Below are 27,476 nucleotides of genomic sequence, written 5' to 3' on the forward strand. Positions count from 1 at the left end.
TGCGCACAGCGCAACTGTGTGGAAGCTACAGAGAACTGGCTCTAGTCAGTGAGGGACAGGCTGTGATCTCCTGTGTATGCCACCTTGAATTCCATGAGAAGAAGTGGCATTTAAAACTGGTGTTATTTAATTAATTAGCCAGGGGGATTTATATGCAGCTTAATCATCAGTTAATTTGTAATTAATATTTTTCATCCATGGGGCAAAGGCAGATAGTGTTGGTTGCATATCACACTAGAAGTAAACCACTTGTCTCATACGGGGGATTGAACATGCAGCCTTGGCATCATCAACACCATGCTCTATCCAAGTGAACTACCCAGAGGGGACACATTTCCCAAAAGTGTGGATGAAAGAAGAAGACACTGATTTACATCGCATTTGCATTTGTTGAGCTATAAATCATGGAAAAAGACTGGCCAGGTGATCTGAACAACTGTCCTGCCTGATGTCTCCCACTATCATTCTGTAAAATAAATCTCCCAGTGTTAAATAATGTGTCCGTGAAAAGTAGTTGAGAAAGAGGGGTTGTTCTTCTCTATCTTTTTCTCTATACTCATTATCCTAGAGATCTTACACAGCCCAGTTCTGTACATGTGGTGTGTTCATAAGGATCTTTCTATAGCAGTGGGTTAGATTTCAGGCCATTTCTATCAGTCCTTTATGGGACTAACTTAGGTCTGTTAATTTCAGCGTGTCTACTCTGTGTAGAACTTAGCTGGACACAACCCTATGATTCAAGGTGGACCCAGTTCAAGTGTCCACAAAAATGACACTAGTAAATCATGAGAAAAGGGGATCAAGTGCCTTTTCCCCTCAAAATTTGTTGTTGCCTTTAACAAAGAGGAAACACCGAGAGCCACTGATACTGAGCCACATGGGACTGCGCTGGTCACTCCCAGCTATCAAAGACACAGAGCTTCCTCCACACGCTGAATGAGTTTACAGTGTTCACAAAACATACAATCAAAGCCTTCCCCCATTCATGTTGTTCCCTGAAATGAACTATGCACAGAACTACAATGGCTAACCTTTGCCTCACAAATGTGGAGAGGCTGAGTGTGTTTCGTCACGTGTGTTCAGATCATTGTTTAGATCAGAACCGTTTTCTTTTCACGGCGGATTTTTCAGAGCCCCAGCCAGGCTTTGTTGCTCTGAAGAGATATAAGCAAGTACTTTAACTTTGACACTGTAAATTATCAGAACTTGGAGGGCAGGTTCCAGTGAAAAGCCAGGGCTGCATCCTGGGAACATACATAATAACATAAGGAGAGTCTGTTGGATCAGGCCAGTTCATGGGTGGCACCAGAGTGGGGGGCATGTGGCCAGCCAAACAACTATTTTTCTGGTGCCAGTGACCATCTAGTCCAAATTCCTGTTCCCACAGTGGCCAGCAAGATACCTACGAGAAGTTTGCACAACATAAGCACAACAGCACTGTCCAATCCTGAGGTTTCTAGCCACTGCTATTCAGAAACATACTCCCTCCAACATTAGATGATTAACATCAACATCAGTGTTAGTAGCTACTGATAGCTGTATCCTCCAAGAACTTGTCTCATTCTCTTTTAAAGCCAACCATGTCGGTAGCCATCACTTCCTCTTCATACCCTCCAACATAATGTGGCCCAAATTCGGGACACCATCTTCCAGATCTGAAATCCTGAGTGGGTCATGCGACCTGCTGAGATCACGGACCTGGGAAAAGTGCTTTTTGGGGGGCATAGCACCCAAACATGCGTGTTTGGGGGCCCAGTGCAAGATTGCAGACTCAGGGCAATATCTCAGGCCGAAATCACACGAGAGCAAGGCATCCAAAATGGCTGCCATGTGCTCACAAGGGGAGGGAAATGGGATTTCCTGTTTTTCTGGGGCAGTTGATAGGTATTCCTTTTTTGCAGGTGAGGCCTGGTGAACAGGCACTTCTCATGCCCATTAAGCTATTTGGCCCCATGCAAGTCAATGGACAGATACAGCCCTCTGGCATCTCTATTTGGTGCACCTTCTGCCTTTGCAAGTTTCAGTAGACAAGCAGAGCTGCCAGAGCTCCACAATGGCTACTTGGCTTTGGATCAGTGGGGCCTCATAGTCACCAGCTTCTTAGTCAGTGTTGAAGGATGGCTTTCTCCTAGGACAGAGATAGTGAATGTGGTGCCCTCCAAACGTTGTGGACTACAACTCACATCATCCCTGACCATTGGCTATGCTGACTAGAGCTAATAGGACTAGTATTTCAGAACATCTGAAGGGCACAATGTTAGCTACCCCTGCCATAGGTTAAGACCTGAAAACAGATGATGAAGCTTATGTCCCCTAATCAGGCCTCCACTTCCTGTTTCTTCTGAGGAACAGTGAGTACTTTCTGAGGAAAGTGAGCACCTCTTTAATGAGGGACTCATTATACCCCCCTCACACCAAGTGTTCCGTGGGATGTTTGGCCAGAGCATTAACTACAAGTAAATCTACTCACAGGGGAAAAGAGCTGAGTATGCTATGGGAAGTAGTGTAGGTTGCAGCCGGTGGTTCCAGCTTGGCATTTCACAAAAGAGCTGCCAACTTATTTGGCCGGCCTCTGCTCCTGTGTGTTCCTGTGTTCGCCAATATAGTGCACTATCTACATTACTTTCTTTAATATCTTCATTTTTGTGAACACTCTCCTCTCAAATAAGCATTTTTGTAACCACCGTTTGGTTAAAGAATTTCATCGCATTATTCAGATAAGTGTGACTTTTGAAGGTTGGCTGTGTTTCGATTCACATATTGTTTGGGAAAGTATGAATTTGATAGATTCCGCTTTTAATGTGTGCCGAATGGAATTTCTCCGACACCCCTAAAGGCAATTAATGCATAAATAATCCCTGCTCTTGTAAGGAGCAACACAAACATTTAGCAGAGCAAGGAGAGCCAAACTTGAGTTTCCCCTTCTTTCACCCTTTCCCTTCCAAAGCTATATCGTTGGCATTTGACATTTCCTAAACAGGAATAGAATTGTACAATCCATCACCTTTAGCTTATGAACTTGAAGTGCACCATCGTTTTGAGAGGTTCCTTCTCTTCCTCAGGCCTCACACTGGTCCCCCCATTGTGAGGTGTCGTGTGGCTGGGCCTATATAATTCTGTTCTTTTCAATGGCACACTGTCATGGAAGCTCTTTGCAAATCTATTTACTGATCTTGGGTGCTAGGTGTGTCAACCTACTTCTTGGCTATAGAGTATATACCCACAGGCTTAATTCCAGGTACCTGTACCAGTCTTCCCCTCAAAGCAGGGTGCCTATTTGCAACTGCATTTACTTGTGAACCTTGGAGAAGGCTTGTAGTTCGGTATTAGAGCTTCTGCCTTGTTTGCAGAAGATGCCAGGTTCAATCGCTGCCCCTTCCAGGTAGGGTTGGGAGAGACTCTGCCAGTCAGTGTAGATAGTATTGAGGTACATGGACTGAATTTAAGGCAGATTCCTATGTTCATAATGTTCTTTGTTGACGAGATTCTGACTATTTTTGTGACAAAAACAGGGCCCTCATTGCAACCAAGTAACTATAACAGTTATGGTGTAGGCAGTTGATTTGCTGGTTGTCCACCTATGCCCATCCTATATATTTGTAAATAAATTCATATATATTTTTTAAAAAAACCCGCCAAAAGAACACATAACCAGGTAAGTGCTGCTCCTGGAACATCTCCCAATTGGGAAAGTAGTGAGCAACATGTAACAGTATAACCATGAGAAACGTGGACCAGTTGTTTTATCAGGACAGAGACAATTGAAATTGCTGGGAGGGTTTGATGCAAACTACAGCAGCACCTTTGATATACATTTATTTGTTTGTTTTAAATTAACAAAATGTATTTGACATGTAACATTTCAGATGAGCTACTGGCTATCAAGAAATATACTGGAATTTGGGTTGGATCCCACTTGTCAGGTGTTGTTTACAACACATACACACACAAATCAATGCACAGATACAAGAATACATACTGTTAATGCTGTTATTTCCTATTCAGCTAAGCAGACGCAACGTGTTATTGTACACCTGGCAAGACTTTATTAAATACTCTCCTTGGCATAATAAATACTATATTTTAAATTGCACTTTTCAGATTTGCACCGTCTACAGCAGGGATGAGGGACCGGTGGCCCTCCAGATGTTTGGAACTCCCACCTTATCTGAACTCATCTGACCATCGGACATGAAGGCTGGGGCTGAGGGGACCTGGATGCAGGTTCCCTACCCATGATCAACAGCCAAATGCAGCAACACTGTGGAAACAGGAAGATGCAAAGAAACTGGAACCAGCACAAAGGTCTCGAGAAGAGAAGAGAAGAGAAGAGAAGAGAAGAGGCTGCAACAGACTGAGACAAATAACTTAGAAATAACATGTTGAGGAGAGCAGGGGAGCAAGGGACAAAATTATAACCTGAGTAAATTCATAATGAAATTAATTGGGACCTGCCTGATCTTTTATCCCATAACGGGATATCCTAAAAAATGCTGATATACTTCAAATAATCAGAAGTCTGCCTTTGTATTGCGTAGCAGTTTGCAGTGGACCCAGGTGATCTTTATTTTTTACCAGTCTCCAAGTGCATCTGAGCTCTCCTGAGTCAGCTGTTCTAAGGCCAAACCCATTTGTTAATTGATCATCATGTTACTGATACCCTTTGTTGTCCTAGCCACATCCTTTCATCATGAGCTATGATCAATATTTCCTTTGAGTTTTCCACTTGTCTGCTCTATTCTGCTGTACCTTGCAGAATCCTACTTAGCTTCCCAGAATCTCTGTGTTATGTACCGCCTGCTCTTAGGTAAAGCATTCTGAATTTGCTGAGCACTTCAGATGTTTCTCTAAGGCCATATCTACATTACTGACTTCTGTTGGTTTCACACCACCATGGCTTCCCATGAAGAATGCTAAACAGTACGGTAGTTCTGTAGCAGTGTTGCTGTGAGGGAATGCAAAGCCACTCACAGGTCTGCAGGCTGAAATGTCCATTGACCATAAAAACTTAAGAAGAATCTAGTCCAGCGTCCTGTTTTCACAGTGGCCAACCAGATGCCCAAGGGAATTCCTCAAGCAGGAGTTGAGTCCTGTAAGGTACACCTGACAGTTAAAACACCAGGAAGTTAGAGCAAAAATATGGAATAGCCAATATCTTTAAGTACGGTAAATAAAACAACAACAACAGGTTACAGCACATCCAGGAGAACATTCAAATCATGACGCCTCCTATGCAATCTATTCCACTATTTCAGGACTTGTTCATTTCACTCTGCTGCGTGCATGGACCGGGTCAGAATGTTGGGGGAAATTATTGGAAAGAAGCTTATAGACTAGATTGCTATATATGACATCAATGTATCTATGACATTATTGTATAAAAATAGGGACAAGTTAATGACGGATGAAAATTGCATTAAATTATTTATGCTTATTCTCTTTTTCATCATTTGCCAGTCTTGTTAGATTACAGCTCATGGTAATGAAAACTATGAAGGAACTTCTCTTTCCTAGCGCTAGGTTTACATGTGTCCTTTTAGATACCCAGAAAAACAGTTTGCTTTTCCATTTTCCTTTCCAGCAGCTCCTTCAAACTTTTGTTTCTATGTTGAAAATACAAGTAGTCAGAGAGAGACTGAGTGAGTCTGTTATTCTCAAAGTGGCTAAAGCCCATATGCCTCCCGTCATTATTTGCAAAGTCTCTTTCTCCTCGGCTCTGGTTCCCGTTGTTCTCCTTCCTCTCCTCACATTTTGAATCCAGCATTTTCTCTTTCTCATCACAGTACGACTCTCTGAAGTCTTTCATCTTGAGTCCTGATTGGCTGGAAAAATCAGGCTTGCTGTTGCTGTGGTACATGGCAGGACTCTGCGGCTCCACCCCATAGCAGTTGTCTTCATCTTCCTCATGACACGAGCTTCCTTTGGCACTTTCCCCATCAGAGTGAAATGAAAGTCCTTTCCCTTGGCTTTTTTGGGAAAGGTCAAAGGGTTCTTCCTGTTCCAGGCTCCTTGAGGCATCTGTTTGTGATGTTCTTATTCGTTCCCTTCCATGTCCTATAAGAGGGGTTTTTTTTAATTAAAAAAAAGATGATTGTGTTAGCAAATATATTTGCAGCCCTACACCCATTTTATAATCAAAATAACTCAGAGTTGTGATTCTAGGATGAATATTTCAGCTTGTGTCCCTTTGTTTCTATCTGTTTATCTTGCAAATAATGGAAGGGGGGAGGTAAGGGGACTTCCTGCTGATCTGCTTGGCATCCCTAGCACAGAGGAAACAGCATCTGTCCCAGCGGTACTCAGTACACGCTTCGACTGCCGTGGAAAAGGCCCAGTTTCATGACATATGAAAGCACAGCAATGGTGTCATGGTTGCATTGGTTGTGGAACACCTTTAATTTTCTGTTCAACAAGCAATTCCCAAATGTGTTCTTTAAATTTGTAATGTGAACATCATACCAATGTGAAGTGGGATTTAGGGTTCCTCCCCATTAAAAAAAATAAGTCTTAATATTTTGGATTATTAAGTCTGAAATCCCATGGGTTGGGCTGAAGCAGCCTAATTGTATGATTTGGGGGGAGGGGAGAATCAGTAATGTGATATTTGTAACCTGTTCTGCCATAGTTCTGTATGAACACACTGGCAGGAGTGCTGGATTGGCTCCACTGCTGTGACTACACAGTCTCTGCCTTGTTGCCACTCTACCCCATCCAGATAAGCAGTTACATATTGGGAGGTTGGCTCCATAGCACCATGCTGGCCACTCCTGAGTCCGACTCCTAAAGTTATTGAACAGCCTTAATCAGAACATCCATTTAGACATCCACCTTCATTACACAGGTAGGCAAATCTACAAAGCAGACTGAGCTCTAACATTTGGGAGCCAATTTAGACCATTCAGTTTTATTGGTCAAATCCAGCTACCTCAGCCAAGCATTGCGGTGTGATGTCAATAATACTAGCAGCTTGATTTTATAGCTGCAGCAATTCACGGAGCCACAGCATAAATACAGTAGCATTCCTTGCATGGTGAGTGGGTGAAAATCCATGTTGCTTTCCTTCACATAAAATGCAAGATACATTTTAAAAAGTTTACAATGCAATATTGGCATCGAGCCTGCTGTGGTCCTGAACCGAAGATATGACAATGCAGAGCCTGACTTGCAATAATTTACTACAATACCAGACAACCCTTTAAGTGTCATCTCAACACCTGAAAAACCAGAGCAGGTTATGTGATGAACTCTGACCCTTAATTGCTTCCGGGTCGTGCAGTCTTCTTTTATCTGTGCAGCAACAGGACACAACTGGGTCTGTCTTTCTTCCTCAGACTTGGCTAGCCATTCTCTTATTTAGCAAGGTCTGCTTCAATTAGGTTTACACAGACACGCAAACTGCCTTTTAGATGCTACTGTATAAGTAGTTTGGAATTATTAAATCTAATGCAAAAATCAGCCCAGCTTGCTGGTCATTTACCTTGAGACCGAAATCCTCTTTCCATCACTCCGTGTTTGACTTTCATGTGTCTGGTGAGGTTCCCCTTCAAGGTGAATTTGCTGGGACAGTAGAGACATTTGAACGGCTTGCTGTCTGAATGCAAGTGCATGTGCCCCATTAAATTATGCATTCGATTAAATTCCTTTCCGCACAGCTGTCAAAAGACCAATGACAATCAAAGTGATTTATTCTGCAGATACACAGGGATCATTTTGTTTTCTTGAGATAGAGCCCCTTGCAGCTGAGACAGCTTCTTGAGAGTTCCACAGCTTATCATAGACTGTGCTTACAGGGGAAATCCAAATAGTTTCTTCTTCCTAAAAACCACCGGGAGAACAATCCCATCCCTCCCTTAAAGCTGGGTTTGTGGATGAATAGGCCCCACATCAATGTAAGGCTATGTACATTTAAAACACTTTCAAAGCACATTTTCTCCCCTCAAAGAACTCTGGGTGCTGTAGTTTGTTAAGGGTTGCTGGCAGTTGTAAGTGTGAGGGATAGACTACAGTGTCCACAGTTCTCTGAGGGAAGGAATGTATTTCAATTGTGTTTTAAATGTATAGTGTATACACAGCCCAAGTCTAACACAAGGAACTGGGGTGGGGTGGGGTAGCATATAGATTTGATAAATGAATGAATGAATGAATAAAACTTGATTTAACCAGGCACCCAGTTTGTGGAAGTAATTCTATAACAGGCCAAAATTCAGCCCTAGCTTCTGGATAGCAGGGCTGACCCTAACATGAGGCAGACTGAGTAAGCTGCCTCAGGTGCCAGATGTCATGGGGTGGGGAGTGGTGGCAAGATGTTAGAGGATCAAGCCCCTATTCATGTTACCAGTGTGAAATTAAGATTCGACTGCTGAGCCAGTCATCTTCGGAATATGGAATGGGACGCCATCTTGTCCTCTGCGTCAGGCAGCAAAATGCCTTGGGACATCCCTGAAGGAGCTAAAGGCTTTCCGTGCTCACTCACTGAGGATTAGGCTGAAAGTTGCACAGGAGCTACTGGAAGTGCACCTAAGTACCTAAGAGTTTAAAACCGCATCACAAAAAATGCAAAATACAAATATAACAAGCAAGTGTTTTAAAGCAAATGCTGTTGTGTGGATCTAGCTATGGCTACTTGAGGGAAGACCTAGGTTTGCTGCAGTGCAGTGTTTTAAATGGCCTCTGGGACTGTAGGGAATTTCGTAGATTCAATCAGATATACAGGCAGGGCTTAATCCTAAGAGCAGAGCTGCCTCGTTCCAGGAGATGGCATATGAAACTGAGATGAATGTGGCCAGAATCAGGACCCTTATTGTCGAGGGAAAGAATGTCTGGAATGCTGCAGGGAAATAAAACAGATGAAGAGGAAGGTTTTGTATTTCCTCTTGAGGCATCACGACGCCTCCATTTCTTCATTAATCCTAGATTTGGTCATGCTTCTGTATGTGGTGGTGACCCAGAGCAGCCCCACCCAAAGCCATTCTTTCACCATCTATCAAGCATTTTTCTAGGAGTCCTTAACACTGTCTTTGCTCTCTTGGGTGTGCAGTTATTTGCCTTTGTTGTGAAGCAAAACTTTTGAATGTCATGGGAAGGAAGGGAGATGAAAAGATTATTGGCATGTTATTGCTTATACATTTATTACCCACTCTTCACCTTAGGTTCCAACATTATGGCAGAAAATCTCTCTGTGGATTGTTGGGCATAGGAAACTGAAATTATTAATATTCATTTTAGTTAAATTGTTGTTGTTTTTTGGAGGAGGAAGCTAGTTTTTGTAAGGACTGGCAACAGCTCCCACCAAGTCTTGCTGGAGAGAAAATGTGTTTGACAACATGCAGATGGCCTCCTCCTCTTCCTTGTTGGCAGGAGGAGTGGGTGGGGTTAAAAATGCACAGAAACAAAATAAGATTTTGATCAATTTGGATTATTTAGGTGATCCATGTGGTGAATGAGAAAAAAGGGTCACTTCTGCTTAAAGTTACACACATACACACAGAGAGAGTGAGTGCACATTGACACTGTAACATATACATACATGTATATCATATGTCTGTAGTCAGATAACTAAAATTACACGAATCAAAATGTAGCATCGGTTACATGGCCAGAATTCATGTTATGAAACAAACAATGAAAATTTTTAAAAGGTTATGAAATCTTACGCAGGTGAAGCACGCAGAGATGAAAGGGCATAAAAACTATGAAAGAGAAAGAGCTATGAACCATCATTTGCAAAAACGGGGGGGGGGGGGGGGATTGACAAAAGTGAGACAAAGCCACTTCCGCCCTTCAGAGGAGGTGGAGTTGCGGGCTTCACGGCCCCACCATGCGCGCAGCGGCTAGAACCCAGCCCCAGAACTACTGGGGGGATTTCCGGCCGCGTCACCTCCTGGCCAGCCAATTGGCTGGCTCTGGGGGTGTGGCCTGCCTTATTTAAAGCAGGACGTGGCCAGGGATCTCCCTATTTGCTCTTGTTAGGACAACACCGTCATTTCATTGCTGTCCTTGATTTTCTTTACTACCACAAGATGTGGATGCACCACTGTGTGTGTAATTCATTGCCAGACACTGGATTGGATGGCTTTAAATTTGTGGAGGACAGGTCTATCACAAACGAGTAATTATCATAGTTGCCACATTCTAGTTCTTTTTGTTTAGGATTAGACAGTCAAATATGATGTATATCCACACTGCGTAACTCAAGACACATTTACGGCTAAGTTAGTTGTGTCTGCCACCAGTGCTGATTGGTTATTTACCAGGAACTGAGGTTGAGCAGTACCATGTCGAATACGATTATGTAGTTAGGAATTAGGGGGTAGAAGTAGCTTTTATACCCCAGGGTGAGAGCCTGCTCTGGTATAGAACTGGGCTTTTCTCAGTTCAGAGATGGGGGTGAAGTATCAGATGGTCCAATGGGTGTAAGGGCATGACTCCATTAGTGGGGAGAGTATCTTACATGTGTTTGCTTGGCTGCAATCATTTGTATGTGGATTGTAATATTCGTGGTGTACAAGTGGCTCATCTAAGGCTGGTTGGTTGGCAGACATAATGCATGAGAACGACTGAAGTGGTTGCATGGAATGGCCAGCAAGTAAGATGGATGGAGGGGTTGTATGAACAATGTGTATTTTGTTGGTTGAAGGTTTACATTATACTGCCTCGGAATGCTTTCTGACTTATATAGAGAAAGTTTGTTTCATTTCCTCCCCCAGGTAAATAATTTGACATGAGTTTTGTTGCACTTCTTATGCATGTGTGTGTGTGTGTGTGTGTGTGTATTTTTATCTATTGTAAACCACATTGAAATCATCAGATAGTAAGCATCTCTAAATGGAAATATGATAATGATAATGATGATGATGATGATGATGATGATGATGATGATGATGATAATAATAATAATAATAATAATAATAATAATAATAATAATAATGGCTAAAACCCATAAAACACTTGCAGCATAATTCCATGCATAGCTACTGGGGCATGGATCCCACTGAATTCAGTGGGACTATCTCCCAAGGAAGTGCATACAATATTACAACCTTAATGTAAGATAGCTACAGACTTGCTCAATGGATTTTTGGAACTTTTAGGAAACTGTAACAAAGGACTGCAGCTTTGCAAAATATAGAAGCACCTAACTTAGCACCAGGTTACAGTGATTGAATGTAACTCATTTTCAAGGTGCAAAGCTCAAGTCTTTAGCAGCATTGACAAAAGGCGTGAGTCAATGGCAAAGGATTTTATAATATTACCTGTATCATGTGATTCAGAGCTGCTTCAGTGGCAGCCTTGCATTAGCAAAACGACAAGTAGGGATGAGCAAATTGGTCAGTTTCAATTTCTTTCAGTTTCTCATCTTTCCAATCTTAATTTCCACATAAGTTTGTGCAACTTTTGTATTAAAATACCTCCTCCTGAAAATTCATAAGCATATTGGCACAAAATTCTCCTAAGGTTAACATTTTCTATGTAATTTTGCCAAACGTGCACATTTTCAATAGCAATTTTCCCTAATAAAATGCATTTTATGTTATTATTATTTTTGGCACTATTTGTATTCAGCATGTGCAAATGAGCACACATTGCTTGGCTGGAAAACTGCACAGCAAAATCTGGGGAAGTGCAAATTTCAAAAAGTGACTGGGTTTCAGTTCGCACCTTGTTTTCTAAGGTGTGAATTGGGAAAGTTTGCCTTTTTAAGCATAAACAGGATCAAATTCCTTCCCCATCCTTTAGTAAAGGTAAAGGGACCCATGACAGTTAAGTCCAGTCGCGAATGACTCTGGGGTTGCAGCGCTCATCTCGCTTTACAAGCCGAGGGAGCCGGCGTTTGTCTGCAGACAGTTTTTCCAGGTCATGTGGCCAGCATGACTGAGCCACTTCTGGTGAAACCAGAGCAGCAGACGGATACGCCGTTTACCTTCCCACTGGTAAGGTACTTGCACTTTTTGGCGTGCTTTCGAACAGCTAGATTGGCAGGAGCTGGGACCGAGCAACGGGAGCTCACCCCGTTGCGGGGATTCGAACTGCCGACCTTTTGATCGGCAAGCCCAAGGCTCAATGGTTTAGACCACAGCGCCACCTTTACTCGGAAGCAAAAGCTGTAAGGAGGTTTATTTTAAAATAAATAAATGAGCCATCTAGATTGACTTGCCCCAAAAGACATTGGGCAGCAGTGCTTCTGAGAGAGAAACAGCTCTGTGGCTGAGGATACATGAGTGGCAAAGACTTTATTCTCCCCTCAAGCCACATATGGGTCCTGTGTGGCCATGATTAGCTCTGTAGGAAAGACGGGTGTTTTCTTTTTCCCTGAGAAACAAGGCCAAGAAAATGCAGCCTGCCATGAGGCAGAAAGGCCACTGTTGTGTTGTCCTTCCTTTGTAGCCTTTTTTCTTTCTTTCCTTCTTTTTTTTTAAAGAAGGTTTAATAAGAAGGGTGTTCCTTTCCTGAAAGTAAGAGAGAGAGAGAGAGAGAGAGCAGGAGAAAGACTGTAAACTGTCCAAAAGGGCCGTGAGAAAACAGGAAGCTCTGAAAAGTACAAGAGAAAGCAAGATGAAATCTATTTGCAGGCCATTCCCTGGGGACATGCAGGCCATTGTTAAGCAAGCGGTTCGTACAGCTATATCCTTCCTTCTGCTGAGGAGGAGCCTGTTGCCAAAACAGCGGCTATCTGGTCATTGCCTTAACTCACTGAATGCCAGCCAAAGAGGCTTAATGGAGCCCAAACTCCTTAGGAGGTTCTTAAAGTCCAGGAGAGGAAGAGCCTCGAAAAGCTGATCAGTCTGATTCTCCGCTCCCTTGTTTTCCTTCTGATTTATTTGTTTAGCCATTCCTTTATTTTATCACTTCATAAGCTGCCTGTCTGGAACAGGACGCTCAGGATTTATCATGAACCCAGTGCTGGGAATACAAGTGGCGTATTAATTTATGCCCTGAGAAGTGGGCATGTTTTAGAGAAAAGGTGACATGATAGACGTTCATTAAAAATATATGCGCAAAAGGTTTTCTCCTCTCAAAACGCTAGAACTCATGGACATCCAATGAAGACAAATGCTTGAAGATTCAGGACAGATAAAAGAAATTTCTTCCCAGGGCGCAAGGTTAAACTGTGGAACTCACGCCCGCAGGAAGCAGAGATGATCTCCAGTTTGGATGACTTAAGAGAAGGATTAGACAGATTCATGAGGAGAAGGCTGTTGATTATTACTAGCCACAATTACTATGTTTTTCCTCCATAGGTAAAGGTAAAGGGACCCCTGACCATTAGGTCCAGTCGTGGCCGACTCTGTAGTTGCAGCGCTCATCTCGCTTTATTGGCTGAGGGAGCCGGCGTACAGCTTCCAGGTCATGTGGCCAGCATGACTAAGCCACTTCTGGCGAACCAGAGCAGCGCACGGAAATGCCGCTTACCTTCCCGCCGGAGCAGTACCTATTTATCTACTTGCACTTTGACGTGCTTTCAAACTGCTAGGTAGGCAGGAACAGGGACTGAGCAATGGGAGCTCACCCCGTCGTGGGGATTTGAACCGCCGACCTTCTGATCGGCAAGTCCTAGGCTCTGTGGTTTAACCCACAGCGCCACCCGCGTTCCTTTTTCCTCCATAGATCAAGGCATTAGTGCTTCTGAATACCAGTTCCTGGAAACAACAGGAGGGGAGAGTGCTCTTCTCCTCGGGTTCTGCTTACAGGTTTCCTGCAGGCATCTGGTTGTCCATTGTGGGAAGAAGGTGCTGGACTGGACAGGCCTGATCTGACAGGCTCTTCTTACATTCTTACGGTGCAGGGAAGGGGTGTGTGGGGCACTTCAGATGTTGTTGGATTACAGCTCTAATCCTTATCCATCACTGGCCATGCTGGCTGGGTCTAGGAATGTACAGATCTATTCAAATTCCAGTTTCTTTCAGTTTCCCAGTCTAACATTCAGCTTGGCAGTTTTCTGCATGGGGTTGAATTTATTTATTTTAAGTTCTCAAAAAAATTCACCACCATTTAAGTGTGCATTTCCCTTAATATACGCATTTTCCCGTGCAAGTTTGCCCAGCAAGTTTACATCATATAATGCATTTCTGTATGTTGTTTTCACAAATATATGTATTTTTACACTCGCTTTCTCTTAATATATACTTTTCCCTGCATAGACACTGCATCACCTTCCAAATGGCTCCAAACTGTGGATCATGCAGAAGTTGTGAGGGCCTCTTCCATCACACAACAGAAAGAACACATTCCAGCTGATCCCTGGAGCACTATAGTCTATGCATATACACTGGTCTGGGTGGGGCTGATGGGGGTTATAACCCAAAATATCTAGAAGGCACCTGGTTGGCAAAGGCTGCCACAGCAAATAATATGGGTTGAAGCGGCAGTGTGCTTAGAGGGAATTGCCAAGTAAGGGGGCAGCTGAGCAATGGAGATAAAGTGCAGGATTGCACCAGTGTGTTCATCTCCTTCAGCTCACAGCAATGCTTTGGCTAGTCTCATGAAGCAGCAGATACCCAATTCTGGGAGTTTAATTTTTATGACCCTGCAGTGCAGATTAAGTGGGAGTTTAACTAATTTCCTTTATCCTGTTTGAAATATGATAACACCCTATCCAATCTTGTTAATAGACACCCAGCCTTAAGGTTTCAGCATCATTTGTATTGGGTTCTGATAAAAAAAAACTTCCGCACGCATGGATTGATTCATGTGTTTAGCCAGTATATCAAATTGTTAAGCATCCTTGACCTCCCTTTGGGATGAAATGTGCTATGCAAATGTCAGATATATTTATCATCAGCAGACGAGCAATTATACTAAGTGCTGTGAAAGTGCAATCTCGAGATGAGGAATAAAACTGAAAGGAAATAAAAAAAGGATCAAGCCTAACAGTTGAGCTTCAAAGCTTCCTCGTTTGAACGAAAGGCATGAGAAGCAAACAAGAACACAACTAAGCCAGCGTTCCAAAAGTGGCAAAACATGAAAAAGCAGCATGGAGGTATTCTGTTGTTTGTTATACCCCATTCACATGCTCTTTGCCTAAATGTGGCATAATCTGACCATTGGGGAACGCTCCTAGTCCTGCCCCTGGCATCAAACACACTTCCTGACTCTGGCTCTAGATGTCCACATGTTAGCAGACTCTTCTGCACAAAAATAAAAAAGGGCTTCCATGCAAACATCAGCAGTATTTGGGACATTATAACCTATCCCATTGTCTGGGGAAAGTGAAAAGTCTTCACCTGCCACCAAAAAGACAGTATGTACACCAGAACACACAATTCAGCTGAAAACTGGCTGTCTTTTTGCTTTCTGTCTCTCTTAAACAGCATTCACACCAACGATGCAGAAGAAATTCTAAGGTTCTTTTAGTATTTATTATCTGTGAAAACGCCATTAAGATTTAGGAACGGCCCATTTATGGTGATGAATAATACCACAGGTTGTCTTAACTCTTAAGAGCTGTCAAGAATTAGTCTCTTCTCAAATATGCAAATGTGCCTCCTTTTAAGGGACTAAGTGTTCAGTTAGGTTTAATAAAGCAGACTTGGGCATCACGAAAGGGTGGCAAAGCTATTGAATTTATTATTATGCCTTTACACACAGAGAAGCATCTTGGGCTCAGTGATGGAAGGAAGGAAGGACATAGATGTAATGAAATGAAAACAAAACACAATGTAGATTTCATACGGTTATTTGATAAGTTGTTTGGCTTTATGTGTTCCACTTTGCGAGTATATTTTCCTGAAAAGTGTGATAAGATACATAACCAATTCATTAATTAAACCCATATTTTCTGCTGAGGAGCCAAAATGGAGTCTCAGGTTATATTATTACTATTGTTTTTGTTATGTATTTTGTGTTTTTATCTTGTGTTTTGTGTTGTAAACCGCCTGAGATCTTTGGATGAAGGGCGGCGTACAAATAAATAAAAACAATACAATCACTTGCCAGTTTTCACCTGGTTGAGTCACTATGGAAGCTACGGGGATTCAGTCAAGAGTTCTACCTACAGACATTATATTATTTAACAACTTTCCTATTTACTGCACAAGGTGTTCCTATTTTTATTCGCCATGCCTTCTACTGGTCTGCCTTCTACTTGGATGCCATTCCGTTTGACTGGGTTGCCTGTCTTTGAAGGACTCACCTTACATTTGAAGGGCTTGACATCTGAGTGGACAATCATATGGGCTTTGAGCGTCTGTTTCTGCACGAAGCTCTTGAAGCACAAATGGCACTGGTAGGCCCTGATGTTGGTGTGAATTAATACGTGTCTCTTCATATTAGCGAGTAGCGTGAACTCTCGGCCACAGATCCCACACTTGTGCTCCTTCACACCCTTGAAAAACAGAACAGCAAGGAAACTGAAACATATAGCTATTTTAAGACCTGCACAGCAATTCCCGATTTCTCACTTTAGTGGGAATGACCATCTGCCACATCCTTTCCTGGTCTTTTCATTAAATGTCTTGTTGCACTTCAACTTCCATCAGCCCCAGCTAGCATAGCCAATGGTCAGGATGGTAGGAGTTGTAGTTTGCCATCCCTGGTTCAAACGCAGGTACATTTAGAAGCTCACCAATAAGGTACCTATAGCCCACCAGTTGGGAATTGTTAAGTATAATTGTTTAACTGACACTGAAATGGAGAATGCCTGTGTGTGTTGCTGAAAGGGTTTAAGTGGAAAATTCAATTGAAGCTAAAGATAAGCAAGAAGAGCCCTATGAGCTGCTTCACGAGTTGACAATTGCTCTCTGGTAGCTATGATGAGGTGTTTAAATTTAGATCACATGGGAGGCTATTGAATTGCAAATCCGCCATCTTGGAAGGATGGTGGCTAGAATCTTTGTTCCCAGGCTCCGTGGAGTAAGGATATGTAAATGGCTCTCCAGGAGCACACAGCCTCAGGCTGGAATGGAGGCTGGAAGTGAGGAGAGACAAAGTTTTGACCTCAATCCTGTTTAAAGCTATTTTTAAGAAGAGACTGAACCTATGCTTGAATAAGCATATATTTTATGGAGCTGTTTGGGTATATCTTTGATGTTTTTATTCTGTTTTGAAGAAAGTTCTGCAAGTAAAGTTTTGAATAATATTGAATGGCTCTGGACGATGTTTCGCTCCAAAAAGAACCAGTTGTAGGGCGGTGGGTTTTTCTTGCTGTTTTATTTTCATGGTACAGAAGATAAATGTTGATGAAACAATTGTTACAACAGTAAACAACAAGTAACTTGTCCTGAGCCATTTTTTAGGCATTCGGCCGCTTCAAGCTGCACAATATTAATATCTGCGACAGGAATCACTGACACTGACTTACCTTATGAGTCAAGGAGTGCTGCTTGAGGTGATGGGGCTGAACAAACTCCATGCCGCATTCGGTGCAGATGTACGGGCGGATGTCCTTGTGCTTCATCATGTGATTCTGCAGCTGGCTTGGGTACTGGAAGGTCTTATCACACTCCGTGCAGCTGTACTGTATAGGGCCTCGATGGGTGGTCAGGTGCCTCTTCAGCTGAGCCAAGGTCGGGAAATCAAGGCCGCACTCAATGCAAATATTCTCCCGGCCGCTCTCATGCTTGGACTCGTGGGCTTTCAACTCGCTAGGGTAGGCAAAACCTCTCCCGCAGATCCTGCAGCTGTAAGGCTTGACGTCGCTGTGCTGCATCATGTGTCTCTTCAGGTGGCTGGTTTGGGTGAAGGCCTTGTGGCACACTTGGCATTTGTGAGGCCGGGTGCCCTGGTGGGTGAGCATGTGGGTGTGCAAGTGGCTCAGCTGCTTGAAAAGCTTGCCGCAGCGAGAGCAAGCGTGCGGCTTGATGCCGCTATGCCCCAGAATGTGGGTGACCAGGTTGTATTTGGACGTGTAGGACTTGTCGCACATGGGACACTGCCAGCGCTTTTGTTCCCCTCCCACATCGACGTAATAGCTGTCATCGATCTGAATGTTGACATCCACCCTCTCCACCTTTTGTTTACTTTCAGCTTGTTCCCCTAACTCCGTCCTCCTGGAGAAGGGAGGCTCCGGAGGCCTTTTCAGTGGGAAAGGGCTCCTGAAATGAAAATCTGGGGGCATAAGAAATGGAAACATCATAGAAGGGTGAACTTTAGGGTAGTACGGATAGGGCACCTGCAGAAATGGGGCAGGCCCAGGCCAGAGCACATTAGGCTTGATGGGTTCTTCCTTGATAGGCTGTGCTCCAAAGTGTTCCAGTGTTCTGTAGAACTGAAAGCCAATGTTGCACAGGTCAATCATGTGGGCGTTGTAGTTTGGCTGTGTGTGGTGGTGCTGGAATATTACAGGGAGGTCAGGAGAACCTGCAGTGGGGATGTCTTCAGACCTGTGCGACGGGGAGGTGGGCTCTCCTGGTGAGACGGCAGAGGGCATTTTCGTGGGCATGCTTTTACGCTTGCGAGATCCCCCTTCTAAGGAGCCCTGGAAGTTCTGCAGTTCTGCAGGGGAAGGGCCATATCCAAACTGGGCAAGCTGTGCTCTGAATTCTTCATTGAGGGGTGAAGCTACGTCTGACTTCACAACAGGGTCCAAGCAGTGGGGAAAGGGAAGGGTTTGTATGCCATCCATATTGCAGGGAGCTTCCTCTTTCTTCATCGCATTTAATTCCTCTTGCATACTCTAGCTTCCTTTAAATAAAAAGTAAACGTTTTTAAATTCACTCTTGTTCTCGTTCGTTACATCATATTTAACTTTAATGATTGGTGCCTTTTGGTGTTCAAGTAGAAGCCCCAGAGTTCCAATTTGAATGGTGGGAGTTCGTTCTAGAGTGCCCTGAACATGCAGAAATGTATTTCTTTCAAGCCTTGAGCAGCACCCAAATCCAGTCCAGTACACATCTGCACTAAGGGGGGGGGGAGTTTTTCTGACTTTTTTCTTCCTGTTCTGCCCATGAGCCAAGAAGACGACAGTCCAGCCAGACCTTAAAATTCTAACTGGCTGGACTGCCAGGAAAATAGGCAGTTTGGTTGGCCATGCTAGCAGAAGGAGGAATAAAGCACCCTAGAAGACTTCTACACTCACTGTAAGTTTGCAGCTCTGTGGTAGAGCTCACACTTTGTATGCAGAAGGTCCTGGGTTCAATCCCTAGCATTGTCAGATAGGGCTAGGAAAGAGCCCTCTCTAGGATTCTGGAGAGCTGCTGACACTCATTATATACAATACTTAGCCTGATGGACTCGGTATAAGGCAGCTTTCTATGTGTCTGTGACCTGATCCTGCCTGGTCCCAGAAGGCAGTCTTGCTGGTGCTGAATCAACACCCGCAGTGCCCTGATTTGAAGCCATCTGATATGTCCTTCGATGTCTGGGTTCTGCTGTTCTCTGTCCAGCAATTTAAATCAAGCTTGGAGTGTGCATTAGCTCTTTGCCCTAATGTACAATGTCCATTGAAGAAATGTGCATTTAGCATAAGAATCAATACTGCAGGATTTGTACTTACATTAATTCATCTCCTTTGTGCCAAATCTGCTTTAAATGCATCTGCACAGGCTCCAGGAGGCATTTGTGTCTAAGGAATAGATAGAGAACAATCATTCTTCAAACTGTGTTATAGTTGTGACAGTCGTTTTATGCTCGACGTTCTGTTACTGTTTTATGGTGCAAAGACGGAAGCAATAATAAAATTGTCTCAGGACACGGTGTGCTCTCTTGTTTCTCTCTCCCCCCCCCCATACTTGTAAAAAGGTTTTGAAGAAAGACATAAGGCACAATGCGACAGTGGCTGTATGTTTTTTGTTGGACTGTGAAATGCAAATGAGTTCTACATGTTCCCTTCTCAGACATCCCACCCTATATATCAGGGTGGGGGTGGGGGTGCTAGCCTTTTTCTTCCTCAGGTTCACTTGCAAGGTTGTGGCCAACCCTCCAGGGCCACATCCCAGCAGTGGTGGCGGCGGCCAAAATTGTCATATATGCACTGCACTCATCACAGGCCACGCATGCACACTCACAACAACACTCTGGTAAGGGCAGAAAGGTGAAACTCTCCCTCCCCAAACTCTGCCATCACAAAGCTTCTCAGCTTTACCTGAATAAACTCTCCCTCCCCAAACTCTGTCATCACAAAGCTTCTCAGCTTTACCTGAATAAAACTGCATGTCTGTGTAAAAAGGTAAAGGGACCCCTGACCATTAGGTCCAGTCGTGGCCGACTCTGGGGTTGCGGCGCATATCTTGCTTTATTGGCCAAGGGAGCCAGCGTACAACTTCTGGGTCATGTGGCCAGCATGGCTAAGCCACTTCTGGCAAAACCAGAGCAGCGCACGGAAACGCTGTTTACCTTCCCGCCAGAACGGTACCTATTTATCTACTTGCACTTTGCATGTCTGTGTAGCCTTGTCTAAACAAAATAGTTTTTAGCAGTATTGAAAAGAGGGCAACGATGGTGCCTAGCTAATACCAATAGTTCAGTGGAAGTTATGTCGGAGCAAACGTGCTTAGAACTACACTGTTAATTTTTGGCATACTGAGCAGCAGTATTTCCAGTGCAACCTCCTTTCTGTAAGTTTATATCTAGGAACAACTGTATCCCATTGATTCTCACAATCTGACCAAGTTTCTGAGATGCTCACTATATCCATGCTAACAATTTCTAGGGGAGGTAGCTGTATTAGTCTCTGTGACACACGTGGATGCCAACTTTGTCTCCATTTCTACTTGAGGAGAAATATTGCAGGACCGAAAAAAGCCATTCACATCAGGGGTTTCTTTCACCTGCTTAATTGCCAATGTCATCATTTGCCAACAATGCCCTTTATATTTTACACAGGACAAACGTGTCAGCTCAAAATGAGCACCTATATGACATCAGCGGCATGCCCAATACATTGTTCATATAAAAAGCATCTGAAGTCTTATTTTTATTCATTCCCATTGCTTTAGTCTTTCAAAGCCACCATGCTATGCCGAGGTTCTAACTTCCCCAGAGCTGCAGAATGGTTAGAACCCGGCTGCCCTAGAGAGACCGGAACGTCACTGTGAGGTTATATTTGGCAACAGGCCAATATCATAAGGTCACTGAGCAGAATCCTGGGAACCACACAGAAATATACTCTTTCAGATTAAAATAAACTTGGAAGTGGAGACCAAGCAAAATGTAAAATGAACAAATTTCACCTGCGGAAATTAGACTTTCACCTGATTAAATCAGCGTCTCTGTAAGGCCAGTGAACGAAGGACCTTGGTATAGACTTCTGCTCCTACATGAAAACCTCTAGGTCCCAATTGGGGACAGATTAATAGGTCAGTTTTGGGTTCTCTCTGGTTGTTTTTCCACATTTAAGTTCAGTTCTCCACATAAATTTGCAGCATTTTAGTGCACTTTTCTCCCAAGGCTCACATCTTTGTGTGCAATTTTTCCCAAAACAGACATTTTGGCAAGCCATTTATTTGTAGTCTTCCCCTGCTGCCCCCTCCCCAAATATGCATTTTTGTACAGAAGTAGCCAGCAACGAGGGCAGCAGCGCTTTCCTGACCTCCCAGTACCGGCATTGCTGTGTCTTACTCCGAGGGAGAAGAGCAAGGTAGGGAGGTTCACCACACTGCAGATGTTTTGGTGGGAGCACCAGGCTGGTTCCACAGATTCATTCACACCATGCAAACTTCCCCATTGCTTCACCCCTCTCCCTCTCCTTGGTGGCATAGCCTCAATTACATCAGTGCCCGGGGTTGGGGGGCAGCCGAGCACCACCTCTCATCTCTACCAGCTACTCCTCTTTTTATGACCCTCTGTTGGAGGGCCTGCACCACAAAATTCAGAGGAGTACAAGCTTTGAAGGATAGCTGCAGTACTTTAGTTCGGGTGTTGTTCCGGGGAGAGCGGAGAAGGTACGTTTGCGTCATTTACTTATTAAAATATTGATAAAGTGTGCTTTCATACCAAATATCCCAAAGTGGTATGCAGATGAAAAGCACAGTGTTGCAACAAAGATAATAAACACATAAAATTCATCTGTAGGAACTGCTTGTCAAAGAATCACAGGTTGGTTTTTTTTTGGGGGGGGGACTTATCTGAACAATACAGTTTTAAGAAGATGTCAGACCTCTGTTGGCAAGGACCTCCATTTTGTCAACCCCAGCCTCAGCCCTGGTCAAGGCTTGCAGACCCTGCATTGCAATGTGAACTGAATTTCTCCCCATCTCTAGCCCCAGTGCATCCAGGTTGTGCACATAACCCCTTGGTGGTAGATCAATAATAACAATAAAATTTATTTTTATTTTAAAATTTAAAATTTAAAATTTTATTTATACCCCACCTTCCCCGGCCAGAGCCAGGCTCAGGGCAGCTAACACCAATAAAATCATATTCAAAATCAAAAGTAAAAACATAATAGGGGGGAAAGGGGGGGGGACCAATTTAAAATACAGGTTAAAATGCAATTTAAAATGCAGCCTTATTTTAAAGTAGCTGATAAATCAAGACCGTAAAGGGAGGGAAACATAAGGGTCAGACCGAGTCCAAACCAAAGGCCAGGCGGAACAGCTCTGTCTTGCAGGCCCTGCGGAAACTTGTCAAGTCCCACAGGGCCCTAGTCTCTTGTGACAGAGCGTTCCACCACGTCGGGGCCAGTGCTGAAAAGGCCCTGGCCCTAGTTGAAACCAATCTAACCTCCTTGAGGCTCAGGACCTCCAAAGTGTTGTTACTTGTGGACCTTAAGGTCCTCCGTGGGGCATACCAGAAGAGGCGGTCCTGTAGGTACATGGGTCCTAGGCCACATAGGGCTTTAAAGGTCAAAACCAGCACCTTAAACCTGACCATGTACTTCACCGGGAGCCAGTACCTGCAGCGATTGCCACCAGCTTGGGTAGCTTTAAAAGAGAATTGGACCAATTCATAGAGGACAAGGCTATTGGTGACTTCTAGCCAGGATTTCTCTGTTCCTGGTCCACTGTCAGTGGCGTCGTGGCTCTGAATACCAGTTGCCATTAACCACAGGAGAGGAGAGCGCTCTTGCGATAATGTCCTGCTCTCAGGCTTCCCAACAGCAGCTGGTTGGCCACTGTGAGAACAGGATGCTAGACTATATGGGTCATCAGGCTGATCCAACAGGCTTGTCTTAGGTTCTTGCTATCTAATCAAATGGCCATCGCCATTTGGAATGGTGTTGTGCATGGATGGGAATTTGCTTTCTCTTTGCTGTACGCGAGCAACTTTAAACCAGCACCAACATCTATTATAGAACTGAACAAAGTTAGAGAGTCGGCTCTACTTTCATGGTACAGACGATTAGATGAAAAAGTAGCTGAACTCGCTGTGTGTGGGAGGTGCGCAGATAACCCAGGATCTTTAAATTATAGGCTCTTATTTCCCACAGAGGGAAGTGCCAGGCTTGCGGGAGGAGAAGCAATCCTTTCCTACAGAGATATAAAATTACAAGAAAAGGCAATTTGCTTCTGATAGCATCCACAGATGAGGCTGCCTTGTACAGAAGGGGGTCATCATTTTGCCCAATCCTATCTCTGGTGACAGCAACTCCCCTGAGTCCTTCTCAGCGCTCAGCTCCTTCCTTTAACTGGAAAGGCCAAAGAATGAACGTGGTATTTTCTGCATGCCAAGCATGTGCTCTGGCCTATTCTCAAGATAGCAACACTCCCACAGTGCACTGAAAAAGGATGTCACAGGCAAAGCAAGTCTCTGACAAAGTGAAATGGCTACTGAGGGCCAAACTCGAAAGGAAAGAGGAGTTGTGAGATTTTGTTGCAGAAGGGCAAAGTGATGGGGGTCTGTGGTACAGTGCAAAAAGAGAGGGGTTTTGCCTTTAGCCCCACATCAGTTCCTTGGTGTAAATGGCCCCCATGAAACAGCCGTTAATTTCAGAGTTTAAAAGACACAGACTCCCATATTAATACCTGTATGTTTTCTCTTACATCGTAAGAGCAGTTTGGGGTGTGTGTAATCTCTAGCAGAAAATCAGCATGGGAGGCAAAGGTGTAATCAGTCCAAATCAGGGACATATAGAATTTTTTGGGGAGGGGGGAAGCCCTCTGAAAAGACAAAGAAGTCTTTGGCAATACCTAATTTGGCCCTGGGGTCACAGGTGGCGCTGTGGGTTAAACCACAGAGCCTAGGGCTTGCTGATCAGAAGGTTGGCGGTTCGAATCCCCGCAACGGGGTGAGCTCCGATTGCTCAGTCCCTGCTCCTGCCAACCTAGCAGTTCGAAAGCACGTCAAAATGCAAGTAGATAAATAGGTACCGCTCCAGCGGGAAGGTAAACGGCGTTTCCGTGCACTGCTCTGGTTCACTAGAAGCGGCTTAGTCATGCTGGCCACATGACCCGGAAGCTGTACGCCGGCTCCCTTGGCCAATAAAGTGAGATGAGCACCGCAACCCCAGAGTTGGTCACGACTGGACCTAATGGTCAGGGGTCCCTTTACCTTTACCTTAATTTGACCCTAAGTATCTTTTGTATAGCCACAGATCAGCAGTCCAATTAATCTAGGGGTGGTTAATCTGCAGCCTGCCAGACATTACTGGACTACAACCCCCATCACCCCAGATCATTGGCGTTTCTGGCTGTGACTGATGGGAGTTGGAGTCTAACAACTTATTTATTTATTTTATTTTTATCCCGCCTTTTCGCCAGTGCAGGACCCAAGATGGCTCAAAGCATAAATTATAACACATACAACTAAAAGCACACAGTAGATATAAACATTTTTAAAAATGAAATAAGTAACCCTTACGGAGGGCTGTAGGTTCCCCAGTCCTGAAGTCATCTGCGTATTTGATTGTAACTGATTGGTGTTAACTGTTTATTTATTGCTATTTACATACTGCTTTTAATTCAAAATCACAACATGGCAGGGGGAGAGCAGTGAAATAAATGCAAGGGATGTTGTAAATCTGTGTTGCATTATTATTATTATTATTATTAGTAGTAGTAGTAGTAGTAGTAGTATTTAAAGCAAGTTTGCATGACTACTTATCAAGTTCTGCAAATAAATTGAAATGTACTGCTGGGTCATGAACTAGGTAATGGGTGCTTTAGGTCAGCCAAAATGCATAGTGCTTGAACACTGGAAGCAGAAGTCATTGCCTCCCATACAACAACGGATTAATGATTTGCACTCCCTGTCCTTCCTTGAACTGGCAAAGTATCAGCGTGACCACAAAGAAGAGAAATGTGAGAACATCTGGCCAGCTTTCCTTAAGACTTTTGTGTTGTGGTTAGCAGTCTGGTATATATTTGAATTAACAATTTATATGGCCACATTAGCTCCTGTTCCCCTTTCCTATTTTGACTCGCCACATTTTCACATCAGTGGGTGGTTTTTGTTGTTGTTAAGTCCTCGTGAAAATTCATCAGCATTTTAGTGTGAATTTCTAATATACATTTTTGTGCGTAATTTTGCCTCATATACACATTTTGGTATGCAATTTTGTCCATGTATACATGGAAAAACAATTTCTCTTACTGTGTGTGTGTTCCCTTTATCATGCCATTTTTCACTATGCGTTTCTGTGCACAATCATGTCTGTTTGTGCATGTTGCTTGGCTGGAAAAAGGCATTGCAAAATTCAGAGAAGTGTGAATTTTGAACTGTAAGAACATCAGAAGAGCCCTGCTGGATGAGGCCTGTGGCCCATCTAGTCTGACATTCTTTTCTCACAGTGGCCAGCCAGGTGTCTGAGGGAAATCTACAAGTGGGGCCTGAGCACAAAGCATGCTCTTCTCTTGTGGTTTCCAGCAACCCTTTTATAAAGCCATCCAAGTTGGTGACCATCATTGCCTCCTGTGGGACCAATAGTTTAACTATACACTGCATAAAGAAGTACTTTCTTTTATCTGTCCCGAATCTGACCCAACATTCAGCTTCATTGGAAGTTCATGAGGTCTAGTGTTGTGAGAGATGCATTTTCTGTGTCCATGTTCCCTATGTTGTTGTTTAGTCATTTAGTCGTGTCCGACTCTTCGTGACCCCATGGACCAGAGCATGCCAAGCACGCCTGTCTTCCACTGCCTCCCGCAGTTTTCTCAAACTCATGCTGGTAGCTTCGAGAACACTGTCCAACCATCTTGTCCTCTGTCATCCCCTTCTCCTTGTGCCCTCAATCTTTCCCAACATCAGGGTCTTCTCCAGGGAGTCTTCTCTTCTCATGAGGTGGCCAAAGTACTGGAGCCTCAGCTTCAGGATCTGTCCTTCCAGTGAGCACTCAGGGCTGATTTCCTTCAGAATGGAGAGGTTTGATCTTCTTGCAGTCCATGGGACTCTCAAGAGTCTCCTCCAGCACCATAATTCAAAAGCATCAATTCTTCGGCTATCAGCCTTCTTTATGGTCCAGCTCTCACTTCCATACATTACTACTGGGAAAACCATAGCTTTAACTATACGGACCTTTGTTGGCAAGGTGATGTCTCTACTTTTTATGTTCCCTATGCCACGCAAAAATTTATAATCTTACTCGCCTTCCCTCTAAAGTAAAAAGTCCGAAACACTGTGTTTCAGTTTGCATATTGTTTTGGGAAATGAAATTTAGGAAAGTTTGAGTTTAATGCAACCTGAATTGAATTTCTCCTCCACCCCTCTTCTGCCCCATTGCCATTTGAAGCACAGGAGTTCCTGTTGATCTCGTTTGTTTCTTAGTCTTTGCCGCACAGGTTGAGAATCTCTCCTCTGTTTGTTGCCATTCTGGTCATATGTAAAATGCCACTTGGAGTATAACACATCTGCCATTCACATATTCAGCCTACAGGGAATTAATTCTGAAGCCGTGACTCAACCCCCTCCTGCCTCTGTTCTCTTTATCCTCCTTCTATTGCTGACATTTCCATGGAGATTTTAAGCCCCCCTGAACCAAGTGCAGGGGCGAAGGCAACTTTAGCATATCTTTCCCATGAAGCAAAGGGAAGCACAGCCTAATCAGAATAATTTTGTAGCTCATCTCAAATATTTTCACAAAATGCCTTAGGAGTTGTTATCACATTAGGAAAAGCTTTCTGAATGACACAAGATCAAGCACATCAAGTTCTTCCAGAAATAAAGTCTGCATACAGGAACATTACAGAAATCAATTTTTAAATATAGGTGTCAAGGATATCCGAACATCACATCTGGGACATCCTTCATAAAAAATGCTGACTGTGTATTTAGCGATGCATATTCTGTCCCAAAGAATTCTAATTCACAAAGCACTTAAGTGGGTGGACTTGGCTTTAAGCCTGCAATTATAGTCAATTGGAGTATTTCACCTTTTAAAATCATGAGTATTCCCAGTTTAAAAGTTTGGAGATTAGACAAATTTCATAATTTCTTATTTAAGGTATTTGCAGCCCACTTTTCAGTTTAAAACAAAGCTCTCAGTTAATATCAAACTAATAATTTCAACCTTAAAATAACAATTAGTTAGCAATTTAGTTATCAATGGTCTTACAGTTTGATGTTCCCATGATGCCCACAAAACAGGTCAAATATAATAAGAACTGGTGTATTCGGGTCTAAAGCAGAGCTGGACTAAAAGGTTTTATATTTCATAAGTTGCTGAGTGT

At 43.6% G+C, this 27,476-nt stretch overlaps 1 protein-coding gene across 1 annotated transcript in view; it reads right to left on the reverse strand.

Moving 5' to 3' along the window:
- Positions 1 to 3,807: 3,807 nt before the first annotated feature.
- The window catches only part of ZNF366 (zinc finger protein 366), a 31,730-nt gene continuing 8,061 nt past the window's right edge, over positions 3,808 to 27,476 (reverse strand). The window contains exons 2-6 of the mRNA XM_028749119.2: positions 19,430 to 19,498; positions 17,297 to 18,618; positions 16,130 to 16,321; positions 7,478 to 7,652; positions 3,808 to 6,054 (exon numbers count right to left, since the gene is read on the reverse strand). Coding sequence (XP_028604952.2) covers positions 5,537 to 6,054; positions 7,478 to 7,652; positions 16,130 to 16,321; positions 17,297 to 18,607 — 2,196 coding nt within the window. The 5' untranslated portion in view covers positions 18,608 to 18,618; positions 19,430 to 19,498 and the 3' untranslated portion in view covers positions 3,808 to 5,536. The remainder of the gene's footprint in view (positions 6,055 to 7,477; positions 7,653 to 16,129; positions 16,322 to 17,296; positions 18,619 to 19,429; positions 19,499 to 27,476) is intronic.

The sequence above is a fragment of the Podarcis muralis genome, chromosome 11 (assembly GCF_964188315.1).
Source record: "Podarcis muralis chromosome 11, rPodMur119.hap1.1, whole genome shotgun sequence".
NCBI classification, from domain to species: domain Eukaryota; kingdom Metazoa; phylum Chordata; class Lepidosauria; order Squamata; family Lacertidae; genus Podarcis; species Podarcis muralis.